The sequence below is a fragment of the Sinohyriopsis cumingii genome, chromosome 18 (genome assembly GCF_028554795.1).
Source record: "Sinohyriopsis cumingii isolate HCF-2022 chromosome 18, ASM2855479v2, whole genome shotgun sequence".
In the NCBI taxonomy this organism is placed as follows: domain Eukaryota; kingdom Metazoa; phylum Mollusca; class Bivalvia; order Unionida; family Unionidae; genus Sinohyriopsis; species Sinohyriopsis cumingii.
In genome coordinates this window covers 53398476-53425113 of record NC_142978.1, presented here as the reverse complement: position 1 = coordinate 53425113, position 26638 = coordinate 53398476, and the positions used below count along the sequence as shown (strand labels likewise).

General features: G+C 38.4%; 1 protein-coding gene across 1 annotated transcript; it reads left to right on the top strand.

Annotated features, from left to right (window-relative positions):
* Positions 1 to 418: 418 nt before the first annotated feature.
* Positions 419 to 24476, top strand: LOC149776658 (uncharacterized). The gene is made up of 3 exons (XM_089941187.1): positions 419 to 685; positions 23109 to 23196; positions 23642 to 24476. Exons 1-3 carry the CDS (start codon positions 460 to 462, stop codon positions 23790 to 23792), a joined length of 465 nt encoding a protein of 154 aa, XP_089797313.1. The 5' UTR covers positions 419 to 459; the 3' UTR covers positions 23793 to 24476.
* The last annotated feature ends 2162 nt before the right edge of the window (positions 24477 to 26638 follow it).

Genomic DNA, 26638 nt, shown 5'->3' with positions numbered 1-26638 from the left:
GCAAATAAATGAAAGTATTTCCTATATTTGGACAAAAGGTTATATTATTGAAAAATAATCACAACACAGCGTACGTTAAAAGTTCAATATATTTGTCAAAAACCAAATAGAAATTGAAGCACTCGGCATTTATTTTTCATTTCCCCGTCCATCCTTCTGTCAGCAATGAATCTATCTGCGAAATTATTAAGAATACTGGGTATCCTATATTGTGTTACCATTTCTCCTACATATTTACATTCTGGTACCCCGTTTCTGAGAATAGCATCTCTTTATTCATATTGTATTTTCATTTGCGCCAGACTAAGTATTTTCAAACCAGAAATAGTTCTTTATAACTTCGATAATTTATCCGTGTCAACAATCTGTTTCGAATAAATATCTGTATCAGCTGTCATCATTTTACTCACAGATATCGGGAAAGACGTCAACGTAACTCTCACTTGCGAAGAACCTCATATGCCTGATGCTGTGTCAACGACTAGAAGATATGGAAATGCGACATCAACTAACACACCAACGACTGCAAATTCTGAATTACCAATATCTCTGACAAAAGAACCATCAGGAACAGAATCATTTAGCACATCATCACAAAACAATAGCCACCCCACCGGGAACAGTACTGCAATAAGGGTCGTGCCAGGTTTGACGACGGTAAAATCAGCAAGTGATATCAATAAAGGTAGAAGAAAAGGAAATAAAAAAGTGTGCGTTGGGGGTGGAGCATACAATTCGAAATCGTGATTGATTTTTTATAAGTTGATTATAACCGCTATCTAGTAAATTTAATAAGATTCATTTGGGGTTTCATATGCACAGGACTAACTGTATGCATCGGTATGCAAAAGCAAAAATCGCATGCATTTACTTCTATAAAAAAATTCCACGATGATTAATATTTTCCCACAAAATGAGCTGAAAACATTATCGTGTAAGTTATTCTAAGACACATCGTACAGTTTAATATTCATGCAAACGTAAAACAGCTCATGAGAAATTTTATATACATAGCTAAAATCTTATATATATATATATATATATATATATATATATATATATATATATATATGAAAACGAGTTACTTCGTTATGCTCCCAAAAAATTGTTTGTATTGCTGTACAAACGTTACATATTGTCACACAGTCAATTGTTTACAAGCTAATGAACTGGATTATAAGTGATGGATTATTCAATTCCACATTTAGAGAACGAAGGTCGCTGATTAATCTAAATTGTTGTCCACCAGCCCCACCCAACAAAGACTTATATGGGTAAGTTGTGCGCAAAGCTATGTTTAATATAGTAATATGTTCATAATAAAGCTGTGACCAAAGATGTGCTCCCATATACAATCGGGGAGATAAGACCGGGCCAGCTTTGAACAGTATATATCTACTAGAATTTATTTCCAGGAAAGTAAGCCTTGCAGAATACCATTTTCGTACTTGAAATTCTGTTGGATAGACCATGAGTGATGAAGGGGGATATCTTGGGACTATGGGACTTTAATGTCAAAACAAGAAGTGTTGTACCGTTGGGACAAAATAGGGGGTTGTACTACGGAACACAATTGATAGGGTCAAGGTACTGGGACTCTCTATGGACAAACGGAAACGTACTGGGACTGACAAGGGGACTTGAACATGGGTTGGACTGTCTAGCGACAAGGGGAAAATGGAACAGGGTGGGTCTGTCTAGAGACAAGGATTTGATAGGGAGAAACAAAACAGACATAGGCAGGCATATATGTATTCAAACAAATACATGCAATAGATAGGCAAACATTTTTTGGCATGAGTAGAAATCTTTTCGAGGCAATGAAGTGGCTCTGAAAAGGGTCGAGGGGTTCTTCTATTTCCAATGGTCCTTCTACCATCTCCTCACTTTCTTTTATTCCTTTCTCATTCTTACATCCTCTGCGATCCAGTCAGGATGCCCCATGGCTCTAAACTTTTCGTGCACCTTTATCCAATTTTCTTTGAGTCTGTCAAAGTCCGCTTTTTTCTTTCTGTTATCCTTCTCCTTCCGCTCCTTAGCCCAGGTAGCTTTTATCTTCACTTCCTCTTCCATAACCCTTCTTACCATATTTACAGCTTTATTTAGGTTGTATGTTCCCCAGCTGCACACTCCTTAGTGAAAGGTAAGACCAATCTGTTGTCTTCTAAAAATACTTTACTTTCACAATACTCGGACTTCATCAATCCTTTCATCTTCTCTACTTCCTTCTCTATCACGTCTTACACCATATCATTGATTGCTTTTAGAGTCGTGACTTGACTTTTCACGAAAACTAGGGTGATTGGATACCTCCAATGAGCGGCAACAGTTTCTATCACATACTCTGCATCCACCATCCAATACAAGCATATTTGAAATCATTCTCCAAATTCAAGTTTTCAATGTGATTGCCTGGTCAACGAGGCAAGCCAGACTTCTTACTCACTTACTTACATTATAGTCGCATTCACCAATAGGGTATACGCGAGTGATTACTTCACACAAGGTCATGTAGTGGTGGAAATGTAGCCTCGTCCTTCACGCATTTCTGTGTGCATAGCACACTGTTTAATTGCAATGTCCGGACGTGGAAAGGCAGGCGGATAGGATTGGAGGTGCACATTGAAGGCACTCTTGTTATCATAGGTATAATTTTGATCCCAATTGCCGGAAAATAAAATGGTGTTGAAACACACTTTTGAGTTGACGATTTTGTGTTGTTATGAAAAGAGAATAGAACAACGTCAGTGACTGCTTCAGGAGTAATTAATTAAGGATGTTAAAAGTTGAGGCCTTATAATAATAAAGCATTTAATCTGTTTTTTGCGGAGGAAGCTAGTGGCATGGGTTCCGCCTTACAAATTGTAACTTGAGGCCCTAATTAAAATATCTTAACTATTTGGATTCCACATTTTGCAGCTGGGCCTGATGGTCCTGGGCATTAGACCACATATTCCCTAAGGTTTGGGTCTGATATTGGTTTATAAGTTATTTAAAAGCCGTATTGTGCATCTGGACATTATGGTCCTGGGTATTGGACCACTTTATCTGTCTTAAACGTTTTGGGTCTTATGTAGGATTCTAAATTATTTATTTTGCTGCATTGTGCAGCTGGGCCTGATGGTCCTGGACATCATACCACCTTATATGTCTTTAAATGTTTGGGTCTTATGTTGGATTCTAAATCATTTATTGTGCCACATTGTGCTTGATGGTCTTGGGTTTTGACCACCTTATGTGGCTATATTGAGGTTCTGTATAATATATATTACATTATTAGTTTATACATACCTGATGGTTTATAGTACGTCACCATTTTCTTGTTATTCAGTTAGGTGTGTAATTCTACGTCTAATCTGCTTTCACCTTTGTGGTATAGAGATGTTAGTAGCCTATCTGTCCAGGCTTAGTATTATTGCATTCTATCGGCCATTGTTCTTATTAGGAATAAAATGTATTGTCTTATTTAATAGTGTTGATTATGACTGTTACCATTTGCATTGCTTGAGTTGGATTGTTCTGCCTATGCTGTACATTAATTTGATTATTTGTTACTTATGGATTATTTTGATACCTATAATTGAGCATTTATTGCATTGCTTAATTGTGTCAGATGCGATCACTACCATATGCATTGCATTGACTCATAAAATCACACCTCGGCCCTCAGGCGTAATAATGGCAGGATCATTATATCGACCGATGCCAATTCTGAGTCTGGACACATGCTGAACCAGGCCCTATGCAGGCTGAATTCTTGCGTCCTTCACCGGTCAATATCCCACATGTCTCTGTCACAAGGCTCATTTCAGCCGGGGAATGAGAAAAAAAGAACGAAAAAGAATTGGTAGTCGTGGAAAATCATTTTTTCCCCTTTTTCCAATGTCAAGAAGGAAACTAATAATGTTTAAGTGTGTTTTACATATATTTGGGTTAGAGTTTCCCAGGAATTCAGGATAATTTGATGGAGATCCTATTGTTTTCTGTTTTGATCCAAATATATTTCTTTGTTCCCGATATTTCGGACAAATATTGAAACATGGTGTAAATGTTCTGAACATGGGCAATGGGGACAATTGTCATATCCAGTTTTATTATTTGCCAGGTATTTACCAAAACTGCTGGCTAGTTTGTTGTTTCCAGTAATAGTTCTGTTAATAATTTTTTGATCATGATTATTAACAGATGCTGTGGTTTGATATTTCTTTTCATATCTTTTTGTGTGGATTATAAGGTACGTCCTTTCTTGCTGTTATCCCATTCTTTTTGCCATTTGCTGTCAATCTTCATTCTAATAATGCTGTATATTTCCTGTACACTATATGTTAGTGCTCTTGCATTTGGTTACTGGAGTTTCTGTTTGTCAACTTGATCGGCTTTTTCGTTGCCTGCTATTCCAATGTGGGATGGTACATACATGAATTATATTGATTAATTTTTAAGTATCAGGTTCTTTAATATAATATTGGTTTCTTTCAGAAAATAGTCTCTGGTGATTCAATTGTCAGATTTAATCTAGCGAATTACACTTAGAGAATCACTAATAATCAACTACGTATCTTGTTTTGTTGGAACCATTTTAATGCTTCCATTATGGACCAGAATTCTGCTGTATATATGAAGCAGTTGTCTGGGAGTCGAGCTCCCAGTTCCGTGTTTGTGTCTGGTGTGACGACTGATGCTGCTGTTCTGCTTGGTTTTGCAGTTTTGGATTCATCAGTGTAAGTTTTTGATAAATACTGTATATTTTCCTATCAGTGTTTTTTATATTTCTTGGTATGATTGGTGTTACTGCTCATGCTTGAGAAGGTTTTAGCCAATTGATTTACTTTTTCTTTGTTGGTATAAGCTCCAGGTAATTTGGGTGTATATTGCTTTTTTCCCTTGATGGCGTTGATCTTGTACCATACCTGTGTTGGATTGCATTTGACGTTAATATTTGTGCAGAAATCATGCCATGATGTTTCTTTTGTATTACTAGTAATTTTCTTCTTTCTTTTTCTTTGTCCTTGTATATCCTAAAGTCCCTTGACAGCCCTATGTGTTTAAATCTATTTAAACCTTTGAGAGCTTGCTTACATTCATCATTCCACCATTGGGGATGCTCTGTGCGGCCACTTCGGTTAAAGCCTTTACAATGTTTTGGTTGTATTTGTCAATATTGTCGTCATGTAGATCATATCGGGGTAATTTGGAAAGAATGGTCTTGAATAGGTCACAATCCGCTTTGTCACATCTCCATCTTTTTATGTTGTTTGATGGATTTATCTGGGTCATTATATTCAGGGTGACTATTAGCTGGAAGTGATTGCTTCCTAATGAGCTGTTTTGATCAACTTCCCAGTTTGTTATTTGTGCTATCTTTGGGAAACAGATGGTGAGGTCTATTGCTGACAGAGCTCCATTCTCTGGGTCAATTCTCGTACGAGTACCATTGTTTAGTATTACTAGGTTGGATTCAGCAACCCATTTCTCTATCAATTTGCTTGTCTTTTCAGGCCTTGTACCTCCCCACCGTTCACTATGAGCATTGAAATCTCCTAATATAATGATGTTATCTGTGCGATCACAAGTCATCTGTCTGTAAGTATCTATGGTCGTAGGATTGTTGCCCTCTGGGCAATAAATATTATAAAGCTTTATTTGGGATCGGCCGGTGTTAATTAAAATAGATTGAATTTCAAATGATTCAAGTGATTCATGACTTTCCGTTCCTTGGTTTATATTTACCTTAGTGATGTTTGGGTCACTAACATATATTGCTAGCCCCCACCCCCTTTTGCCATTAGCTCTGCTTTTGAAATATCCTGTTGAAAATCCTAAGATTTTTGGCATAAACCTAGTAGCATTTGATAGATAAGTTTCCTGTAGGCAGATAACATCTAGTTTTTGCGATTCATTATTTAATTTGATAATGAGTTATGATATGTTATTAATGATCCCACGGCAATTTCGTTGCCATATTATCAAACATTTACGTAGTGAGTTAGGCATTTTAGATAATGTTGTTTACAGATTTATAATATTGATATAATCTGTCACTATTGCACCGGGAAATGCTTATAAAAAAGTTTGCCTAATAATTGGTATATCAAATTTGATGAGCTTGTTTTTCAGTAATTAATATCAGTCCGTTAATAAATTTGCTAGTATACTGCAGCACAGCGCTTATTGAAAAAGTTTTGGGTTGACGATAAGAGACCTTATTGCTATTGCTGTTGTTTGGATTGCTCCTAGGTTTGTGATCAATTAGTTTGTTGATTGATTACCTGATGACTATTAGCATTGCGTAGGTTTAGTTTCGACCTTGTGTTGGTATTGATATCTCTTGACTTGTCATTGTTCTCATCCTTATTATCCTTGTTATACCTCATTGTGGGGATATTAGTTTATGGGGTGTCTTCAGTCTTGTTTCTTAAGGTATATATTTTCTGTTTGCTCAATCATTGTTTTAGATAGCTTCTGTATTTTCGGTTTTTGGAGTTTGTTGAGCTTTACTGGTCTTCTTAACACTGGTTTTCGCTTCTTTGTATGGTATTTGGTCTTGGTCCATGAGGCTAATAATTTCCAGTTCACAAGTGGTGTAGATGCCCGCATTTAATTTGGGGTTATGTGCTTCTTCGCAATTGGCACATTTTTGTTCTTTCTTTTTGCAATGACCATTGTGGTGACCACATTGGTCACATTTTGGTTTGTATCGGGAAGAGCGTGTGAAATGACCCAACCTTTACAGTTCCCACATAATAGTGGTTTATTGATATAGGTTTCTAACCTTGTATAGTTTCCATATGGTCCCATTCTTATGAGAAGTGGTAGTGGCGTCTTGAACTCCAAGATGGCCGTGGTTGTTTCTTGACCTTTGATATTCCTTTATTTGTAGGCTTTGGTTTTATTGGCACCATAGTATACACGTTCGTCAGTTAATTCCTGATTTCCTTTGTGATACTGACTTCTGTACAACTTGAGGACCCTTTTGTAAGTTGAGTTACCGTTTTGTGTAAGCATTTTAACCGAGATTGTCTCGGTTCCCATGGCGTTCAACATTTTTCCTTCTTTCGGTAATGTGGCTTCTTTTCCATTTTTTTTTTTTCATTTTCTTTTTGGGAGCGCAGTATGTCTAGAAATAGACACCTTGATCATTGCTATGGATTCTATTTCCATGAGCTTAGCTACTTGTTGCATCGTGCTGCACCTAATTATTATGTATGTCATTTTGGTCGAATGATCTGGAATTCTCCTCCGTGCACCTTGATGAGTGCCCCTGCAATGCTTCGATTGCTTAGGTTTAGGAATTTACTGTTTTTACTGGGGAAAAATATTATGTGTTCTACAGAGTGAAAATGCTGTCGGTGCCGTATTATATGATCCTTACTGTGTCTCTTCCTTCCTTGGTTAATTTTACTCGCCCTTTGTGTTCGTTTAAGCTGGTTCTTAAACGTAACTGGGCTTGCCTATTGACTCTCTGATTGTATTTGTCCCCTTTATTCTTGCTGCTTGGTCTTTTGTGGTCACTTCTTTTGGCTTTTCTGTTTTTTAATGGTTGTTTTCCTTTGCCCGAGTATTTGTCTGGAGTAATCTGTTTTGGGAAGTTGATTTTACTCCAGAATTAGCTGTCCAAAACTGCCCAAAAGCTCGTCAATTTCTTTATGTTCATCCAAATCGAGTATATGTGTAATCTTGGATGATCCAGGGATTTGGCTTGTGTGGATTCGTTCTTTCCGTTTATGGATGCTTTTATCGTTATCAGTTATCGTGAGAGTGTCCTCATTTTTGTGTCGATTTTATTGTCGCTTGCATTGGACTTAAGGGTGTGGATTTGGTCGGTGATGTTGCAATAGTACTGGGCAGTACTGTTGTTTGGACTGATTGGGTTTGCATGACAGATGGAATATGTTGCTTCATCTGTATTTGTTCATCCTCTGTGTTTTTGGAGGCTGAATATTGAGTTTATTCGTTCGTTTCCTGTCTGACCATTATAACCTTAATATGTGTTTTTTCTTTCTGGGGATTTAGAACTAATTCCTTCAATGTAACTTCTATATCCATCCTTATAGACTGGTTATTTTCGTTACCTGTATTTCCTATTTCGATGGTATTTCTTCCATTGTTCGGTATTCTGTCATTGTCGTGACGTTTGATATCATTGAGATAGTGTCATCCATGATTTTCATATCCGTCGCGTGTGCTTTATTGGACTTTCGAAAAGTGATTTTTGTTTCTCCATTCTTAAAATGTTTTGGTCTTACGTAAGATTCTAAATATTTATTGTCTATTGTACCACCTGATGGTCTTGGGTTTGACCACGTTATAGAGCTATTTTAGCTTTTTAAATAATTGATAATATATTATTGGTTTATAGACACCTAATGGATATAACTTCAATTTCGCCATAAAGGCATGTGCAACCTATATATGCCCACAAGACGGGCTAATTAATTAATTTTTGGAGGGGAAAAGAGTCACACCTCCTACGCGTTTAATTTCACATAGTGAGCTGATTAACGAGTCGTGGGACAATTATCTCAATCGACTCCTGTGTAAGCTGTTCTAAGTGGGAATCGACCCAACACGCACTCACTGAGATAAGTTAATTGTGTGGGGTGGAAATGAGCGTCGCCCCATCACGCTTATATGCACAGCTTGCTTAAATTCTTACGTCCGGACGAGGAAGGTATGTGGGAAGGAAGCGAGGTGCCCACGCCCAGTGAAGGCACTCCTGTTATCCTAGGTATAATTTTTATCCCAGGTGGCCAAAAAATGAAATTATACTTCGTCACCTTATACTATACCTATTTCTATACCTTTCTTCAATAGCCATCGCCACTTGCGGGAGTAAGAGTTACAGTAGTAAAGAATTGTTAAAGACCAGAATGTTTGTATAAGTTTGCAAATATTGTTAATAATGCATTGCTTGTAAGTACTAGTTCTTAAGTATTACACTGATTTGGGGATTTTTCATTTCATATGTTTATTTATTAATATTTATTACTGTCGCCATAAGGGACCTGTTACCATTGTTATTGCTAGGTCGTAGGCATGCAGCCATAGCATGGCACAGCGGGGCATGTCCTTTTGTCACAATTGGTACAGGGTCCGCCGTATAAGCACTGGCATAACATCACACCCTACGTGGTTGATCTCCAGCTTTTCATGTACCTCTTGATTCACCTGGCATGTCCCCTCCCCCAATACAAGGCCCCTGCACTGCACCCGATCGCAGGGCCGTAGAGAGCGATCACGGGCCATGGGGTAAGAAACATGCGGGACTCTCCTAGTTCTTGTTCAAACAAAATTTTCTTTTATATATCCCCGGGTCCCCCCCCCCTTGTCGGCCCTGCTCGATCACCATTGTGATCATCATTGATGTGGGTTACCTTTGCACTACATATTGTTTTGTATAATTAAGCGAAGGTTCTGTTACATTGCATTGCTTATTAATGTATGTATTGTCGCTATTTGCATTGCCATTATTGTGGGGTATAGAGAATGAGGAAAAAGTTAAACTGCCTCTTCTTCCCCAATGTCTTTATTAAAATTTGATGATATTAAGGTATATTAGGCCAATATTCGGGTTAGATATTTCTAAAAACAAACCAAGATAATATGTTGGGACTCCTATTTCTTTCTGATTTTTATTGAGTTCTTTCCTTTGTATATTATATCTGGAACAAATGTTAAATACATGGTTTAAGTTTTCTGGAGTCCAGCAATATGGACAGTTTATATATCAGTGTCATTGGTCGTCAAATATTTTCCAAAGCTGCTTGCTAGTTATTGTTTTCCATTTTCTTATTCTATTAATGATTTTTTGATCATTATTATTCACTTTGGATGGAATACAGCGTGCGTCCTTTGCTAGTTCTCACCCATTCGTGTTGCCATTTTGGTATATATTTTCTTTCTGATGATATTATATATTCCGTGCACACTGTATTTAAGTGATACAGGGTCAGGGTCCAGTAGTTTCTGTTTGGCAACTTGATCTGCCTTTTCGTTGCCAACTATCCCAATATGTGATGGATCCAGAATAATTCCATGGTTCGGTTGTTTTTTCAAAGGCTTTTAAGAATATAGTTTTTTTTTAAACCTAATACCAAACAACCACAAGAGACAGCAGCGCTGACTGAAAAGAAACTTTTTTTGACGTATTTTACAAACTAACACATTAACACCAAGAAAACACACTATGCTTCATACCATCTGATAGTGGAGAAGGAAAGCTTTTTCTTTCAAAAAACACAACAAAACACACCAAAACCATCACATACAATCAGCAATCCTACCAAACACTATCACACAAGCAAAGTGAGTTAGTGTTTATACTCACACTACTCAAATGTCAAACAAAACAAATATTCATTAGAATAGGGCATGGGTTCTTTTAGGGGAAAAGACATCCACAGACAAACACACACACACACACACACACAGTACCGACAAACACATATTTATTTTGGCCAACTGATCAGTCTCTCTTCTCTAGAGATCTGATTATCCCTGATAAGGGCTGCTTTTAAGCTCCATAGCACCTTATCTACGCCTGCATCTCCCAGGCCGAGCACCACACACACACACACACACACACACACACACACACACACACACGATGACTCCAATCGTTCTTCCACGAAATAGTAAAGATGGGGAGTCTGAAGAGGGTTGATTCGCTTCATTTTCTCAATGTTCGGTTTGAGGGATTGTGAAGAATGCATCCCTTGCCCGTACGTTCTAATACTGCTGCTGTGATCGCTGGGGTTCCCAGTCTTGGACTTGTAACTCCAGCTCCAAGTCCCAATCATCGATACGATGCGCCGTGAACGCTGCGGTGGTTTCTGTAATGGTGTCATCACCACATGCTTCACAAGGCAAATAGGTCGCATCAGAATGATTACGCCAGTTTCCTTCTCGTCTAAGGCAACCTCTTCTTCTTCTTCTTCTTACGTCAATGACTAGTTCGTGCATTTTCTAGGTACATCTAGAGTTCCATTATCTTCTGTGCTCTGTTCATTTTGGATACAATGGGTAGCCAGACTGATGAAATTAAATTTGGTTGCAAGCGCCAGTCAAGTATGCGCGGGCTGTTTAATTATTCGCGTGGGAAGGAAAGAGATTCTCTCCCCCCAACGCTCTAATGCACACAAAGTTTGCTGTTTAATTCGTCCGATTTCGGGGCACTTATGCCCCATGGGACATGCCATGGTCGGGAATAGAAACAAACATGCCCATCGTCATAGTCTGTATCTAACTGTAAGACGTTCATTGGGGATTGCAACCCATTCATCGCACCATCCCGGTTCTATGCTTATACGCTCATTGGGGCACCTGTCAACTTAGATTTAAATAAAATTTAATCCAGTCATTCAATTGGACAAAATACCAATACTGTGTTAGCCATCTGTGTAATTAGCCCAATCCATTGAGTCAAGCAAATTTCAGTTAATGATTCACATAATGCATTTAAATTCTGTGTACCATGTGTACTTCTAATTTCCGAAATAATCCCAAAGGGTGGAATCTAAATGACTTGTTATTTTTGTATCACGCATTATTGTAAAACAGAATATAATTTTGATGGCGGTGTATAAAGGGTCAAATCAAGATATATCTAAATAAAGATAATATCAAAAGAGGTTTTCAAAAGCCAAAATGACAATTCCAAACATTCACTCAGGCAATTTTGATAGATGTTCTACCTTTTCATGTCTAGTTCGCTGAAAGGGACGTCTAGACTTCTCCGGAATGCAAGCTGCGCTGTAGTCCTGGCTGGTGTTCGTTTCATTTTCCGGTGGCTGCCATTGCACGGCACACTCCCTTCCATCTTCAAAGGCACCTCGCCTGTTTCCAGTGTTGCTTCTTTTCAGTCTAGCTAACATCAGCTCGTTCCCAATCCAATAGGGTTGGTGGCGGTGGCCTCCCAGCTCCAACTTGGCCGAATCCCTCTCTGACAATCTGGACTGTTAATACATCAGGTCTTTGTTATTTTCGTTCATGCGATGGCAAATCCTCTAGTCATTACTTTGTTTCTTTGTTGAATAAGTTGGTCGGTTGATTTTCAGCATGCTGACACAAGCACAGGGCCATGATCCCTTTTGTCTATTATTATTGTGGTTAGTCATGGCGGCACGTGCAGCACGATGTTCCTGCTCCTCGCCTCCATCCATTTCAGTGTAGCAGCTGGCGCTTCGGGCTTTCTTCTTCGATGTCCCCTATGTGGGAATAAATGATAGCCAGACTGACTGACAGACTGACTTTTCATTATGGTCGCTTTCGCACATTCGGCACGTGCGACTCGTTAATTCCCACACACTGGGATCTTTACTTATTCGCACGGAATCAGTGCCTCGCCCCCGTGCGCTTTAATGTGAGCACCTATCACTCGTCAGTTTTGGTCCGGACGGGGAAACGGAGACAAAGGACAAAACTCCACAGGCAATGATCCACATCCATTGGTATTAATTTTGCTCCCTGTTCGAAACGTAAATTTTGTCGTGTTGCCGAAATTTGGAGTAAGTGTTTATTTCCTCTGTGCTCGTTCCCTGACATTAATTTAACATCTGCGGCCCGTCGAGTTATAACTGCTATAATTGACATGGCTTTATAATTTAAGTTTTAAATTAATTACTACCAAAAGTGTCTCCTTGTATGACCGGGCCTGGTGGTTTTGAATTTTCACTACCTTATATTTGCGAATTTTATAGAACACCGTTATTGAGGTTGTGCCAATATTTCCATGTATAGGTCATTTCTTTTATATTATAATTTAGTCCGCATTGTGCGGTGGACCTGATGGTTTGGGCTAATAACCACCTTATATTTCATTAATTTGAGACCATATCTTTCTAAATAATCCTAATTGTTTCATCTCAATATTGTTTAGTCTTTACTTATTATTTTACTGAACGCAGCAACGGGCCGCAAATGTCGTGTATTTATGTCTTTTAGGTTATCTAAAAGAATGCTAATTGTAAAGAATGTTTTTTAAATACATTACAAAAAGGAAGAAATAAAAAAATGAATACATTCCCTATCATTTTTTATTTATATTCTTCCCTATAATATTATCCGTTACTTATCACATTGCTTCTTAAGCGGAATCCCATACAACTGGTAAGCATAGGAGAGGCAGTTGTCCTTTAACAATCGATGTTGGTTCTGAGTCTGCGCACCAGCAGAACCGGGCCCTATGCGGTCCGGTCTCTCGCGCCCTTCGTCTATTGTTTCTTTCCTCCTGCCCCTCTTGGAAGGCCCCACATTGCATAGCACTCCTCTATGTTCTGGTTTAATAGTGAGATTCAGGTGTGGGGTTTGAGTGAAGTCATAAATATAGTTTCCAGTTTTCCAATAAATACACTTCTACAATTGCATCGCAACCTTAGAATTATTTTCATTTAGCCAGATTGACAAACGCACCGCCTTATATACCTAAAGCACGAAGTGAAGGAAAACACCCCTCACACAAAACTAACAGTATACACACCACACCACAACCAAACTATGAACCGCTCGGACATAAAAGAAACACCCTCTTCAATGTTTTACAAACACACTCTATCACCACCAATACATACAACCATACACCAGTCAGATACTCATAAAAGCGAGAGTACGAAGTGTTTATAGACACACAACTCTACCCTTACATACAAAATAATAATAGTTTTGGCAATAAAGTAGCATCTCCTTTCCAGATCATTGGGGATAGCCTTGAAAATAGCTGTTTCGTTTTAAGGGTTTTGGCAATCTCTTAACGCCTAAGATTAAGTCCTCGTTTCAGTGCAGGCTTTCCTACAGAATACGGCCTGCTTCTTCAGAAGTTGAATGGGAATTCCTTGGTATACACTCTACAGGCGACCAAGCCTCTTTCTTGCTCCTGTAATTATTGCTGTTGCTGCTCTCTCTGCTACTGTTTCTACTGTTTCTGAAGTCTGTACTTCTCTGTCCACTTTTCGTGCTCCTTTGATTTCTTCTCTAAAGACCTCTTCTATGAGGTCTTGTGCAACCTTAATTATTCTCAAGTTTTCTATCTCTTCTGGCTTTCGCAACAGGTTTTGCCTGACACGATGTAAATTCACATGAACATCGTTCAGCATGGCTAATTTGGAAGTCATCTTCACTGTTGGCGAGTCAACAATGGATGATCAGACTAACTGATCTTAGGTTTACGTAGCCTGTGTCATTAAGGCATGCGCGACGGGTTTATGCCCGCAAAGTTGGTTAATTAGTCGTGGGAGGGGAAAGAGAGCCACACCTCCCTACGCATTTATGTTCCCAAAGTGAACTAATTAATTCAGCGTACAGGTCGAGTGGCAATTAAATCCCAATCGACTGGTTTGTAAGCTGTAGTGAGTGGATCAAGACACCGAGCCTAATTGGACACAGCTCCTGACGTCACCCAGTCCGGTGCGTACAGTTTCATCAGGGCACCGGGGTTTTTTGACGAGTGGGAATCGACCCACACACTCGTCTTTGAAGGTCCGAACAAGGAGTGGAGGAAAGAGACCCGGATGGAGACACCAGACTTCGGCCAGAACGTTACCGAAACGCAAGGCAGTGCTAGATCTTAATTTATGCCCAGTTCCCTTTAAATGGGACAAATCCCATTACCAATTTTGTGTAAGCCACAATCGTAAATAGAATCATGCTTTTCAGTTATAAATTTTCCAATCTGAGATGTTAATTTGAAAGGTACATAGTGTGCATATTTTCCTGTATATAACCAATATAATACCTAAAAGACTTATACATGTGTGGATGTCAGCTTAGAAAACATGGCTTTAATTTAGAAAGGCGGTCAAAGGATCATATTAGGTTAACAAAAAATATTATCTAATTGGGATTTCAAGCCAAGACGAAATCCTTTAATAAGAGGCAATTGTTTGGTAGCCTTTAGAAGGGCTGAGGTTAAACGTCTTCCAATAACAGGAGTTCTTTTAACTTCTCACGCGTTGTAAATTTCTTCCTGGTGAGTCACCCAGTACTCTTTGGAAGAAATAGGTCCGCAACCAATACGTCCTCCCATTCTGGTCTCATTCGGAGTTTATTGGTTTTTAACTCTGGACTTAGATCAGCTCGTTAGTCACGACTTTCGCTAGTCGCACTGGTGTGTTGCAGTACTTATCACCAAGCATGAATTCGTTTGCACTTGCCTGGATTACAAGTTTTTGATTGTGTTTGTTGAATTTACCCTCACAAATTTCTTTCGTTTTTATTTCAAGTACTACACTGAGATCTTCTATGTATTTACGCGTACGAATAGGATCATCCAGGAAGGCGCTCAAATCTCTTTCCTCAATCTGGTTGAAGATGTAGTTTACCGGGTCGGTTCTTTGTTCAACTGACGTTTTACTATGGTTAATACTTTCTTAATTCTGTTTCTGTGTTCTTCTTGTGTACTTTATAATAGAGCTGGTAAAAGTACAGGATATTTCTTTTCTTGTTTTGTTGTAATGGATGGTGCAATTGATAGTCACTAGAGTTGATATAGCCGTTGTTGTACTAGTCGCTCCAGCTTTTACTTGCTGCCTTGTTTTAATATTTTCCGTAGAAATATTTGCAGCTACTGCTGTATACCTATCATTTGTTGTAGCTTCAGCAGTAATTTTTCGTATGTTCGATGTAGTTATGAATGTTTGTAAAGTATGTGTTGCTGCTCTGGTGAGTGATGTTGTTGCTACTCAGCTCACGTTTGCTCCTGTTTCATAATTTCCTAGGTTTGTCCCTTCCTAATTAAGACTAATACGGAGCCAAAGGATCGACGGACACTATCGTAGTCCTCTTGTGGTGATGTTTCATCTACGGTTTGTTTAGTCCCGACTGGAGGAGTTATGGGTTAGTACTAGTGGCTTTCCTAACAGGGGCGTTTGGTAATGGCTGGGTCTGCATTTGTGGCTTCCTCTGCCGTACTGTCGCTCTCCCACCTGCCCCTGGTACTGGTCTTGATCTTCTTGGTGTGCTATATCACCAATGTGCGCTGTTTACGTTTTCTTCCCGGATAAGAAGCAGAGTGGTCCTCTTCGCTTTAGCCCTAAGGCTTTACCCTGAGGCAATTCTTAGACCTAGGCCCCAAATGGTGCTCAAACCTTGCTCGTGGATTAATGCTTCCATCGCTGACTGTAAGTACACTAGGTCTCGTTTGTTCCTTTGCAACTCGTCGGCTATGGTCGGACTATGATGATGATGATGAAATTAAATTTACGTCGCTTTCGCCCATAGGACGTGCGCGACTGGTTTATGTCCGCAAAGCGTGCGCTTTAATTGTTCGTGAGAGGGGAATTAGAGCCACTCTTCTCAGCACGTTTATGCACACAAAGTGTGTTTTTTAATTAGGCCAACAAGTCGTGGGACAACAAAGTAGCAAACGACTTGTCTTGATGCTAAAATGAGTGTGGATGCACCCAACACACACTCAGTTTAAATTAATGTCTGCCTAACCTGAACTAAACTTGGATTATCGTCGATTTCGCCAATAAGGCATGCTCGACGTGTTTATGTCCACACAGCGGCCTATTTAATTAATCGTGAGGGGAAGGAAAGAGAGCCTCATCCCCCAACGCATGTATGCACACAAAGTGTGCTATGTAATGCAGCCAGCAGGTCGTTTGACAAGAAAGTCCCAAACGACCTGTCTGAAGGGCTTGGATGAGTGGGAATAGACACAACATACACTCATGCTGATTAAATGCCTGTCTACTGCAATGTGCGACGTCGAGCTTGATTGGGCAATTCTCATATGGCGTCATCCCGCTTGCGTGCATACATGCTCTTCGGGGCACCTGATTTATAGACGAGTAGGAATCAGCCCACACATTCGTCGTTTAAATGTATGAGTTGGCAGAGAGGAAATGGACCCGGAAGAAGACACCAAACACCAGCCGGAACGTACCTGAAACGCCATAAAATAATTACTATCAAATTATACCTGTTTATCTACATAATGGGTGAATCATATTACCAATTTTGTGTAAGCCACATTTATAATTATAGTCGAACTTTCGAGTTAAATATTTTATCGTCGATTTAGATTTAAAGGTACATAGTGTACATATTTCTTATTTAAACCAATAAAATAGGTCTGATAGACCAATATAATTTTTTATTCTGATTGTCAAATTAAGAAATATGGTTTTAATTTAGAAAGGTGGTCAAAGGATAATATTAGGTTGTCAAATAGTATTATCGAATCGAGATTTCAAGCCAAATTGAAATCTCTTAAAAAATGGCATAAATGTTAGCGGTAAGAAAGGCTGAGTTTGCTCCTCAGAAAACGGGTATAAGAACTGCTATATGTCTTCTGGAGGGCTGAATCTCGCAATTTTCCGTCCTTTGTATCCTTCTTTACCGGATAGATCTCTCAGCATCAGAAGGTTCCATTGGTGATGTTCGCATTTAACAGTGTCTGTACTTCGTGGTATTTAAGAAGCTCATTTATTAGCATCGCTAGGATTGTAAGTGGGCAGTCATAAAACTGTTCTCCTAGGATGATGATGGCATTAATGGAATCTTTTGCATCTTTGTATTTCTTTACGAATCTTTTGCTAAAATATCCATCATAGTAAATATTTTGTGAGCTTCCATGATTGCTCTGAGCGCGTTGGCATAATAAATGGATGCATCAGCGTTGTCTAGTGAATATGTTAGACACTAGATTTCCATTTGGTCAAAAATGTTATTTACAACGGCATCTTGCTGATGCGTATCTAGCTGTGGCTTGGTTTGACGTCTTCGTGTTTTAGTTTTTCGTCTTTTCTCAAATGTTTGAGCAGCCTGTTTAATTGTGCATGGTGGTTATCCAGTTTTTGGCTTGTTTATACCAGAGGTTTTCATCTTGGTTGTTGGAGAATATGTTGCAAGTGTATCTGTATCTGTTGGTAGTTCTTCGGAATACTCACTACGTTTGTGAGTTCTCCAGAATTGGTTGATTTTGTTTCTACAGCTTAACCAGCTTCTTTGTTTAGTTAGTGCTGCCTTTGGGGTTGTATCTAACCTCGTGTTTAGTCGTTGGATTGGAATGGGTGACTACGCTGCTACTACCTGTCTTGTTTCTATTATTGTTGTAATAGGTAGTATTTCCTGTGCTGTTGATGTTATTGATGGTATGTTTACCTGTTTCTGTGTGACCTCAATTGCCATTGACTCCGTTTCCCTCACTTGTTGACTTAAAATCACCTCCCTGCCCCTCTCGTTAACCTCTTTTCCATTCTGAGTTCAACCTTTTGCTATTCTCTCTGAAGCTGTTTTAACGTTTTCTGTTGGAGGTGATGTTGTTACTTTCCTTAAGGTCGTTCCGTGAGTGGGAGTCGATGTAGTGCCGACACGGGAGTCAATCGTCTTTGCGAGGATGTATTTTGCAAGTGAGAAATTTGTTTCCTCTATGGTGCCTCATTTCATCTTCTTAGTGTCGGTCTTCGTTAGGGCGCACTTCTCCACTAACTTCTGCTGGCACTTCTCCAATTATTTCTGCTGGCATTGTCTTCCCATATCAGCAACAGCGTTGTACGCTTTACCTGAGCTCGAAGGGTCCATCCAGTAGCGATTTGGAGATTGGGTCCCATTATCGCGTTCAATGCTTGTTGCGGGGATAACGCTTCCATCTCTGACTTTCTTCAATTATGATAGTACTACTACTGACTACTGTATTATCGACGAGTTGTCGAGCGTCCGCACCGTTTATGTGTCTCAAGCACGGACGCGATAGAAAACATTCCTTCGTGTTTTCCTAGGAACACTTTAGCTAACATAACCCAGAGGGAAAGAGAGAGGTTAAAGAGCATATATATTTATACAGTATCTATTTTGTTAAAAACAACAGACACCCATTTGTTTCCGAAATGCAACATATATATTCATAATCAACTAATCAACAACATTAAAACAAAATTAAAAAAGGAACTTATTTACTTGGCTGACAGCGTTGTGAAGTCAATCCGACTTCCATTGATTTAGACCACTGGGTCACTGATGTACACTACGTTTCCTAGCTAGAGACAAGAGATATCCATCATGGTAACAAACCATATTTCGACTTTATCATCGTTTCTAGAAAAAGGCATGATCAAAATAAGTAATTAAATGTTCTAACGAATATCCAAGACTTCGTTGATGAAGAAGATACACACATTATTGTCCACACGCCAAAGAATCTGTGCCTTATAATTTCACATTTTTGAAGCGAGTCGTCTTGGCATTTCGCCTCATAAAGTCGATGATATCGTCTTCCAAAGGCGGTAATCCATAAGAATCAAAATAATCCACGCCGTGATCGTTGAGAAAGTAGACGGCTACCCAGTGAGTTCCTGAGAGATGACTGTTATCGGTGTTGATGACATAAGCTTGATTGCCTTTAGGTTTGTGATGAGGAATTTCATCTTTAGCGCACACGAACGGATTCCATAAAGCGGTGTACGAACTGTTTTTTAACAGGTAATGAAGTTGCCATATATCTATTTTGTTTTTTCTTTCACACATAATAATGAGTCATCAATTCAATCCTGACCCCTTGCTTGAATATCTTTTAAGTAAACGGCTCTTTGCTTCGTTTCCGTACTCTGTGGAAAGAGATGTGATGCGACGGATCTCCAGAGAAGTCAAACGAGGGAAGGTATGGTCACGCAAGTCCTTATACCACTGATGCAACACTGTTTTGTCCGAGATGAGGCCACAAACCTCATCCAGATACTCATCATTTTTTTCTTCTTGGCTCATCATCATGCATTTATCGTGTTGAACTTGACTGGGATTATCGTCTTGACATCCCACAACAATGTTTGTGGGTCAACCCTGTAATTTTCTCCGCCAGGTTCTTAGTAAAACAGGAGGCTAAATGTTCTTCTTGTTCTGGCCATCTCGACATCGTGATGTCCTCCTCGTCGTTGTCTTTTTCTGTGGGTTCAAAGACTTCCTCGCGTGCCATCTCCAAAGAGGCTCCACGGTCCAAAGAGGCAAAAGAGTCTTCCATAACATCTAATTGTCTAGAATCACTTCTTTCAAACAGTTGATTTCAAACGTATTGTCTAATTCTGCATACATGATGACGTGCACCGTGTTTTACACGGGTATAGCAAATTTTATAAAGCTTGTTGTCTTCACTTTTTGTTACGTTTTGTAAGAGCCTAAACACGTAACATTGGCTAACATGTGATTTACAGCGCAGATAAAATTCCGGCCGGGATCAGCACACTACAGTTTGGGTCAATTTAGCTGCCCCGGTCGCAGATGATGGCCGACGTGGTGGCAAAATTGGAAACCTCCTTTGTAAGCAGAGGTTCAACCTCCCTGCAACAACTGGCGACATGAAAGGTGGTTCACGTGTACTTACTGCGCTTGGTCTCTGTCATATGAACGAAACACAAGGTCGTTCAGGTGCACATGGTTGGTGATTCAAACACAGAATTACACCCGAGATTTTATTCCTTAGAAGTAAGTAAATCTGCCACATAGACTGCTTCTTGAGTTACGCTATGACAATATTGTGTGAGCTCTTCCAGTAAATAGGCAAGCTATAGCATATTGCGGTGAACTTCAAATCCATCGCGTTATGTACTTCGCACGTCAAAGATGGCCTTTAGTATGCATGTAAACCATTCCTTCAATTTGCCAAGTCAAAATATGTTTGATAATATTACAATGTCAGTGGCTGCGATGATCCCAACTAAAATACAAATAAAAATAATCAAACAAACGACACCCTGATTTTTATTGTTGCTGCTCAGGCGAGGGTGTGTTAAAGTCAATACGTTTTGGTTCTGATGCAAGCCCCACTGCGTGTTTCGCTGGTAATTCGTCGACATTTTGGAAAACCCATGCGGTCACCTGTTCATGTTTTCTTTTCATGAGATAGCGACGATACTCGTTGGGCCGTTTACTTCGGCATTTCAGCTGTTCAGCTTCGAGCTGTTTCGCTGCCTTATCGTACCTGCCTTTCCAATGCAGCCAGGTATGCAGCGTGTGCATTGGCGTTTTTTCAAGCTACCGTTGTTTCAACATATCAGTAAATGTTGTTTCGTTTTTATTTGACCGGTATCAACTCTACGTGTGACTTTAGTGAGCTTTGTCACTTCCCTCAACTCCTTTGATGGTTCTGACACTGGTTCCAATATCGGTACTTCAGTATTTCGTGAAGGCATTTGTGCGGGTTCCGACGTCGGTTGAGGTGCTGAAAGCAACTTTGGTTCTAAAATCGTATTCCTCAGCCTTAAAAAGAGATTGGTTGACTCTTATTTTTCAACACTGCGGTAGGTTATCGTGCCAGCTGCAACTGGCGTAGATACAGTGTCAAACCTAAATCTGTAATGGCTGCTGACGCTTGTTAAAGAATCATCTTTTAAATTGGTCACAGGCTCACAGCTGTCTACGGAACAATTTAGATCACAACTGCTATGAAATCAGGTCAACCAAAGACACTCAGGTAGTATAGATATTTTGGCCCCCAGTTTATCCTCGAATAAAATCCAAATTTTCAAAGCCTCTTCATCTCCCGTGTCCTTCACGTCCTCATAGGTAAGATGCCGCTAAAATTTTCTTTTGTCACACGCCCGACGTCAATAGCTTTACAAGCAGTTAAAATGGTATGTAAACGTTAGGAACGTTAGTTCCCTCTGCTGCCTTGGTCCCTAACCCATTTAGTAGCTGCTCAAGATCACTGTCACTAACAGCTTTTGCCATGGTTCTTAAGAAGTTCTGGATTTGGTTTTTTGATCGCCTATCGTACGCTGCCTAGGCCGAAATTGTAATGACTTAACTAACAAAGCATGCACAAAGCCCAAGCTTTGAACAAGTAGCTCAAGACAGACAAACAATAAAGACAACGGTGAGTCTGTGCGAAGAAGGAGCTTGCCAAAAGTTTATATTTAAAGAAGTTCTTAAACAAGTCAACATTTCTGAATCACGCTTTTCCAAACCTCTGTTTGTGTAAATTTGTATACTGGCATTGTGTTTTGTCATGATGCGTACGCTGGTATGGTCGCTGATATAGGCGGTTTTAGTAATATCCGTTTTCTTATGCCACCCCCCATCCCCAAAAAAAAAATTAACACTCATTAAGTAGAACAAAACATGGTTATTTCTATGAATGTTTTAGCCCACGAAAAAAAAAAACCAGTGCATTAATTTGTATAGCCCTCAGGGTTGGTCAAAAGTATTCCCGCGTCATGTTTACCGCGGGCCCTAGGCCTATCGCATGCCTTGCTGAAGCATATAAAATGAATCAGTGAAAGGTTAATTAAAGTTTATAACTTCTCAATAGAATAAAATAATTTCTCACAGAAATGGACAGAAAACTGCGTCATTATGTTTACATTCAACCCTATTTAGATAATGGTAACACTATAGAGGAAATAAAAACGACTAAAACGTAGACAGATTAAGCACATCTTTAAAGCATTATAATATCAGAGCAGACAGAAAATGCCAAACGCAGCAGGTAAGTCAACAGTTTCACTTTTTCAAGACCGAATATATCTGGCCAAACTAGTATAATGTACAATATATCAATTAACAGTGTCTTTGTATATTTAGTCACTATTTCAGCACATGCTGCCTGGTTATTCTCTTCACGAGAGATCCATGTCAATCAAACAGTACAACCGTCCTAAGCTAAAGAAGGAATGACTCAAAAGAAGTTTCCAGTACATGAGATCTTTGCACTTCAACATTATTATATTAGAGATTCCTCTCTGTTCCTTTGTTCCGAATGATATCTACAATGTCGTGTACAAGCTCAAAACAATGTGTTTTAGTTCAAAATATTCTCATTGTAATGATGACATTTTAATACACTAAAAACATTGAAAATAGTGTTACATAATAATAGGAGAATTTTAAAAACAATCTTGAGACGAGCCAGATCTAAGTGATAACTTTCATTTTAATGAAGCGACATTAAAGATTATCGAGAAAATGTAATATATTACCATTTTATGATATTTTTATCTAATTTACGATATGTAAATGAGATCCTATGGATATTATACTGTCTCTTTTTAATATTACAGATGTATATTATAATGATTTCCATATTTCCTTGTACTAAATTCAATGTTCTTAACATAACATATTTTCTCACCATAAAAACAAACTTTTTTCATATCCGTATTTCAAACGACTTGTTTCAGAAATCGTAGCAGCAGCAGCAGGTGGCTTTGGCGCCGGAGTAGTGGTTGTAATTGTAATTGACGTGATTATCTTCATCTGCTACAAAAGGTAAATAGAATGTGTAAAACATTATATATTTGTATGTATGTATATGTGTTTACATGTGAATCTATGCAACCAGTTTTATGTATATGTGTATGTATTTAAATACTTAGGTCAGAACACTACATTTTATGCTTAGAAATTTGAATTGTAGATACAATACTTGTTTATTATTGACATTATTTTCTTATGACTTATTTGGCATAGTTCAAGAATCTTCGTGTCAAATTACTACACGATTCACCATTTCGTGGTGCAAGCTAAATAATATATAAAGCTGTCTTGCTGCAGCAAAATAATTATCATAGCAAAATAATAGTTGCCTCGTGCCTAATTGCAATTCATCACGGAGTACACGTTACCTATTATAATAGACTTTATTATGATTCTCAACAAATCTAGGTGACGTAAAACACAAAATACTGTTTTATCACTACGTCCTTTATTTCAGGCGAATAAAGAACAAGGAAATACAAAGATCGTCAACAGCCCCTCCACGTGATTACACAGAGTTGGAGTTTAATTCCCGAGGCGGACGGAACAACAGCCATGTCTATAATTCCATTGAAAGGCAGAATACATATGTCAATGATGCCCAGTGATTAAGAAAGAAACTAAACAATTTACAAATCATTATAGGACAATTGTATCCATGTTGATAATACTCTCTAGACCAAAAAGGACGCATGATAGGTTCTTTCAGAAAGAATTGTAGTACACATAACATCCAATATGCTTGAACATTCAGGGTGAAAGCGAAATCATCATCAATGCTTGTGAAATCAAACATCTTATTAGTTAATCATTTCTTTCAGAATTGCTTTCCATATAACTGAAGAAATACTCTTTTGAGATGTGCATCAGATGTCGGCTCAAGTTGAATAATCGCAATTACTGTGAATATTTTATAAGACGGGTAATTTCGTTTGTTCAAACACCATCACGTGATTACAATCGCAATGTCGCACGATCAACTAATTGAAATCAACACTCACAACGCATATAAAATACATCGTAGTTTGTGACCCAAACTCATAAATTCATATCTTGTACATATATTAAATGAATTTTAGAACATTGTACAAGTACAAGCTAAAATAGGGTTAGTAACTCTAACGGACATCCATGCAGACAAACATGCGTGGTTGTTTGACCAAAATAGCAGATCTTCTAACCATGAAAAGTTTAAAATATGGACAAGAGTAATCTTCATTCCCATATATTCAACATCCATGAAATATAATTGTAGCTACTAAAGACACAATAAACTTGAATTTGAAATAATATATCCATGCATTGTTTATGACTTCAGGCCCATAACCATGCATTGTTATGACGTCAGGCCCATATCCATGCATTGTTTATGACTTCAGGCCCATATCAGTGTACTGTTATGACTTCAGGCCCATATCAATGCATTGTTATGACTTCAGGCCCATATCCATGAATTGTTTATGACTTCAGGCCCATATCCATGCATTGTTATGACTTCAGGTCCATATCCATGCATTGTTATGACTTCAGGCCCATATCCATGCATTGTTTATGACTTCATGCCCTTTGCTTTAATCGACATGAAGAACTAATCTATCATGATGGAGTGACTACTCTGATATTTTACTTGAAATGTACTAAACAGGATTAATTATGATCATGTATGACCGCTGAAGAAAACCAACATCAGATATTAACGAATGCAGTGTCAACTTTTTTAAATCAATGATTAGAATACCACCAACCAGACAATCCCAGCTATAGTTTTAAAGTGTATCACCCAGCTCTGGTTCAAATCATGAAAACCAGTGAGAACATCACAGGAAACTTCCAATCTCTCTCTCTCTCTCTCTCTCTCTCTCTCTCGTAAACTATTACACCTATCTTTAATTCGATTGAAATCACGAATATATATGTGTGTGTGTGTGTGTGTGTGTGTGTCAGATTAAAACGTTGGGTAATAAAATCCAGAATTTATAATGATATGGAATAAACTTTAAGGACTGTTTCGAATCTATCCAGTTTTACAACAACAAAATAATCAAGTAGTTGAAGATCGATTTCACTTTGATCTGGTTACCAGGAATTAAAAACGAAATATATTAAGGAGACCTACTACGTTTTCTCTAAATGTAAGTTTGCCCCCACCAGTCTACGTCTACATACATACTATTTTGTCTGTCTGGCTACATACTATTTTGTATGATTCTTTCTCTCTGATAGGTGCACACGTTAAAAAAGATCCCTGAAATGCATGTAAAATAGATGGATACAGTATATATTTCTTGAAACGCATGTGAATGTTTGCAGTATATTATATAAGTGACTAGATATTGAATCTCTCTCTCTCTCTCTCTCTCTCTCTCTCTCTGTACAATATGCGTGGTGCTTGAGAATTTACCTGGACAGATTTATTTCTATATGTGTTCATATTTTAATAAATGGAGATCCCTCAAAAAGAGAGAGAACAACTAAATACATTGATGTCTTAATATGACCAAAGATGACCATTCCACAAAATCTGAAAAATCTGGGAAAGCTTATCACAAGAACCATTATAGTTAACAGTTCCATCTCAAAGTTGATAGAAAAGAGACGCCTTAATATTTTATTGTTTTCTTATTTTTCTTGACCCTCGAAAACAAGTACTTCTTTTTTTTCTTTCTTCGATCTTTATAAATTCAAGATCGTCAACGAGGTTTTAGCTTTTCATTCGGGAAAATATATCATCGTTAGGAATTTTGGAACGTATTCAATGCCAAATGCAGCTATTCACAGAAAGGAGAATACTCTTCACCTCAAAGCAACATTCCACAGTTTTCAGGGAATTGATATACATATTTCATCCAACTAACGATGTCGGTATTTGCTGAAAATGTTCAGTGCTACAAAATATGGTCAACGATAGATGTGTTATAAATGTATATGCAGGAAAGTAAAACATGTTCATATGCTATAGTTATATTTTAAATTTCAGAAGATAAAGACACTGCATTAGTTTAAAAGTGATACTTATCACATAGTACAGTTAAGAGAGATACAGCGAGATAAGCAGCATCACTCATTATTAATTGAGTATAGTCTGCAGAATACTCATAAGCTAAACATTTAAATCAAAAGACATGCACTATGCATGTAGATAAATCGTTAGAGAGAGAAACCATGAAAGGATATAGTTTGACAGTGATAACAGTTTACAACAGAGGAGTAAATAATTTGCTGGAATAGAAAAACAATATTGTATTGCTTAATGAGACAATAATATCAATAAAATATATATAGCACAATGGTTTAAGATAATACTGAACACAAGAATGGGAAAGGATTTCGCTCAAAATGACACTCGAAAATGGGGTTGATGTTTTCCCAGAACTGAGAGAGGGATATCCTAGCACGCCTGACTGAATAACAGACACAATTATAGATGAATTAAACAACAAAGCAGACAGATAGA

What these genes read in the sequence shown, in the direction of transcription:
- LOC149776658 (XM_089941187.1), top strand. Translation starts at nt 460, where the DNA reads ATGCCTGATGCTGTGTCAACGACTAGAAGATATGGAAATGCGACATCA. An exon ending in AGCAAGTGATATCAATAAAG is followed by an intron (nt 686 to 23,108) that starts GTAGAAGAAAAG and finishes GACTTGTTTCAG; the next exon opens with AAATCGTAGCAGCAGCAGCA. An exon ending in ATCTTCATCTGCTACAAAAG is followed by an intron (nt 23,197 to 23,641) that starts GTAAATAGAATG and finishes CCTTTATTTCAG; the next exon opens with GCGAATAAAGAACAAGGAAA.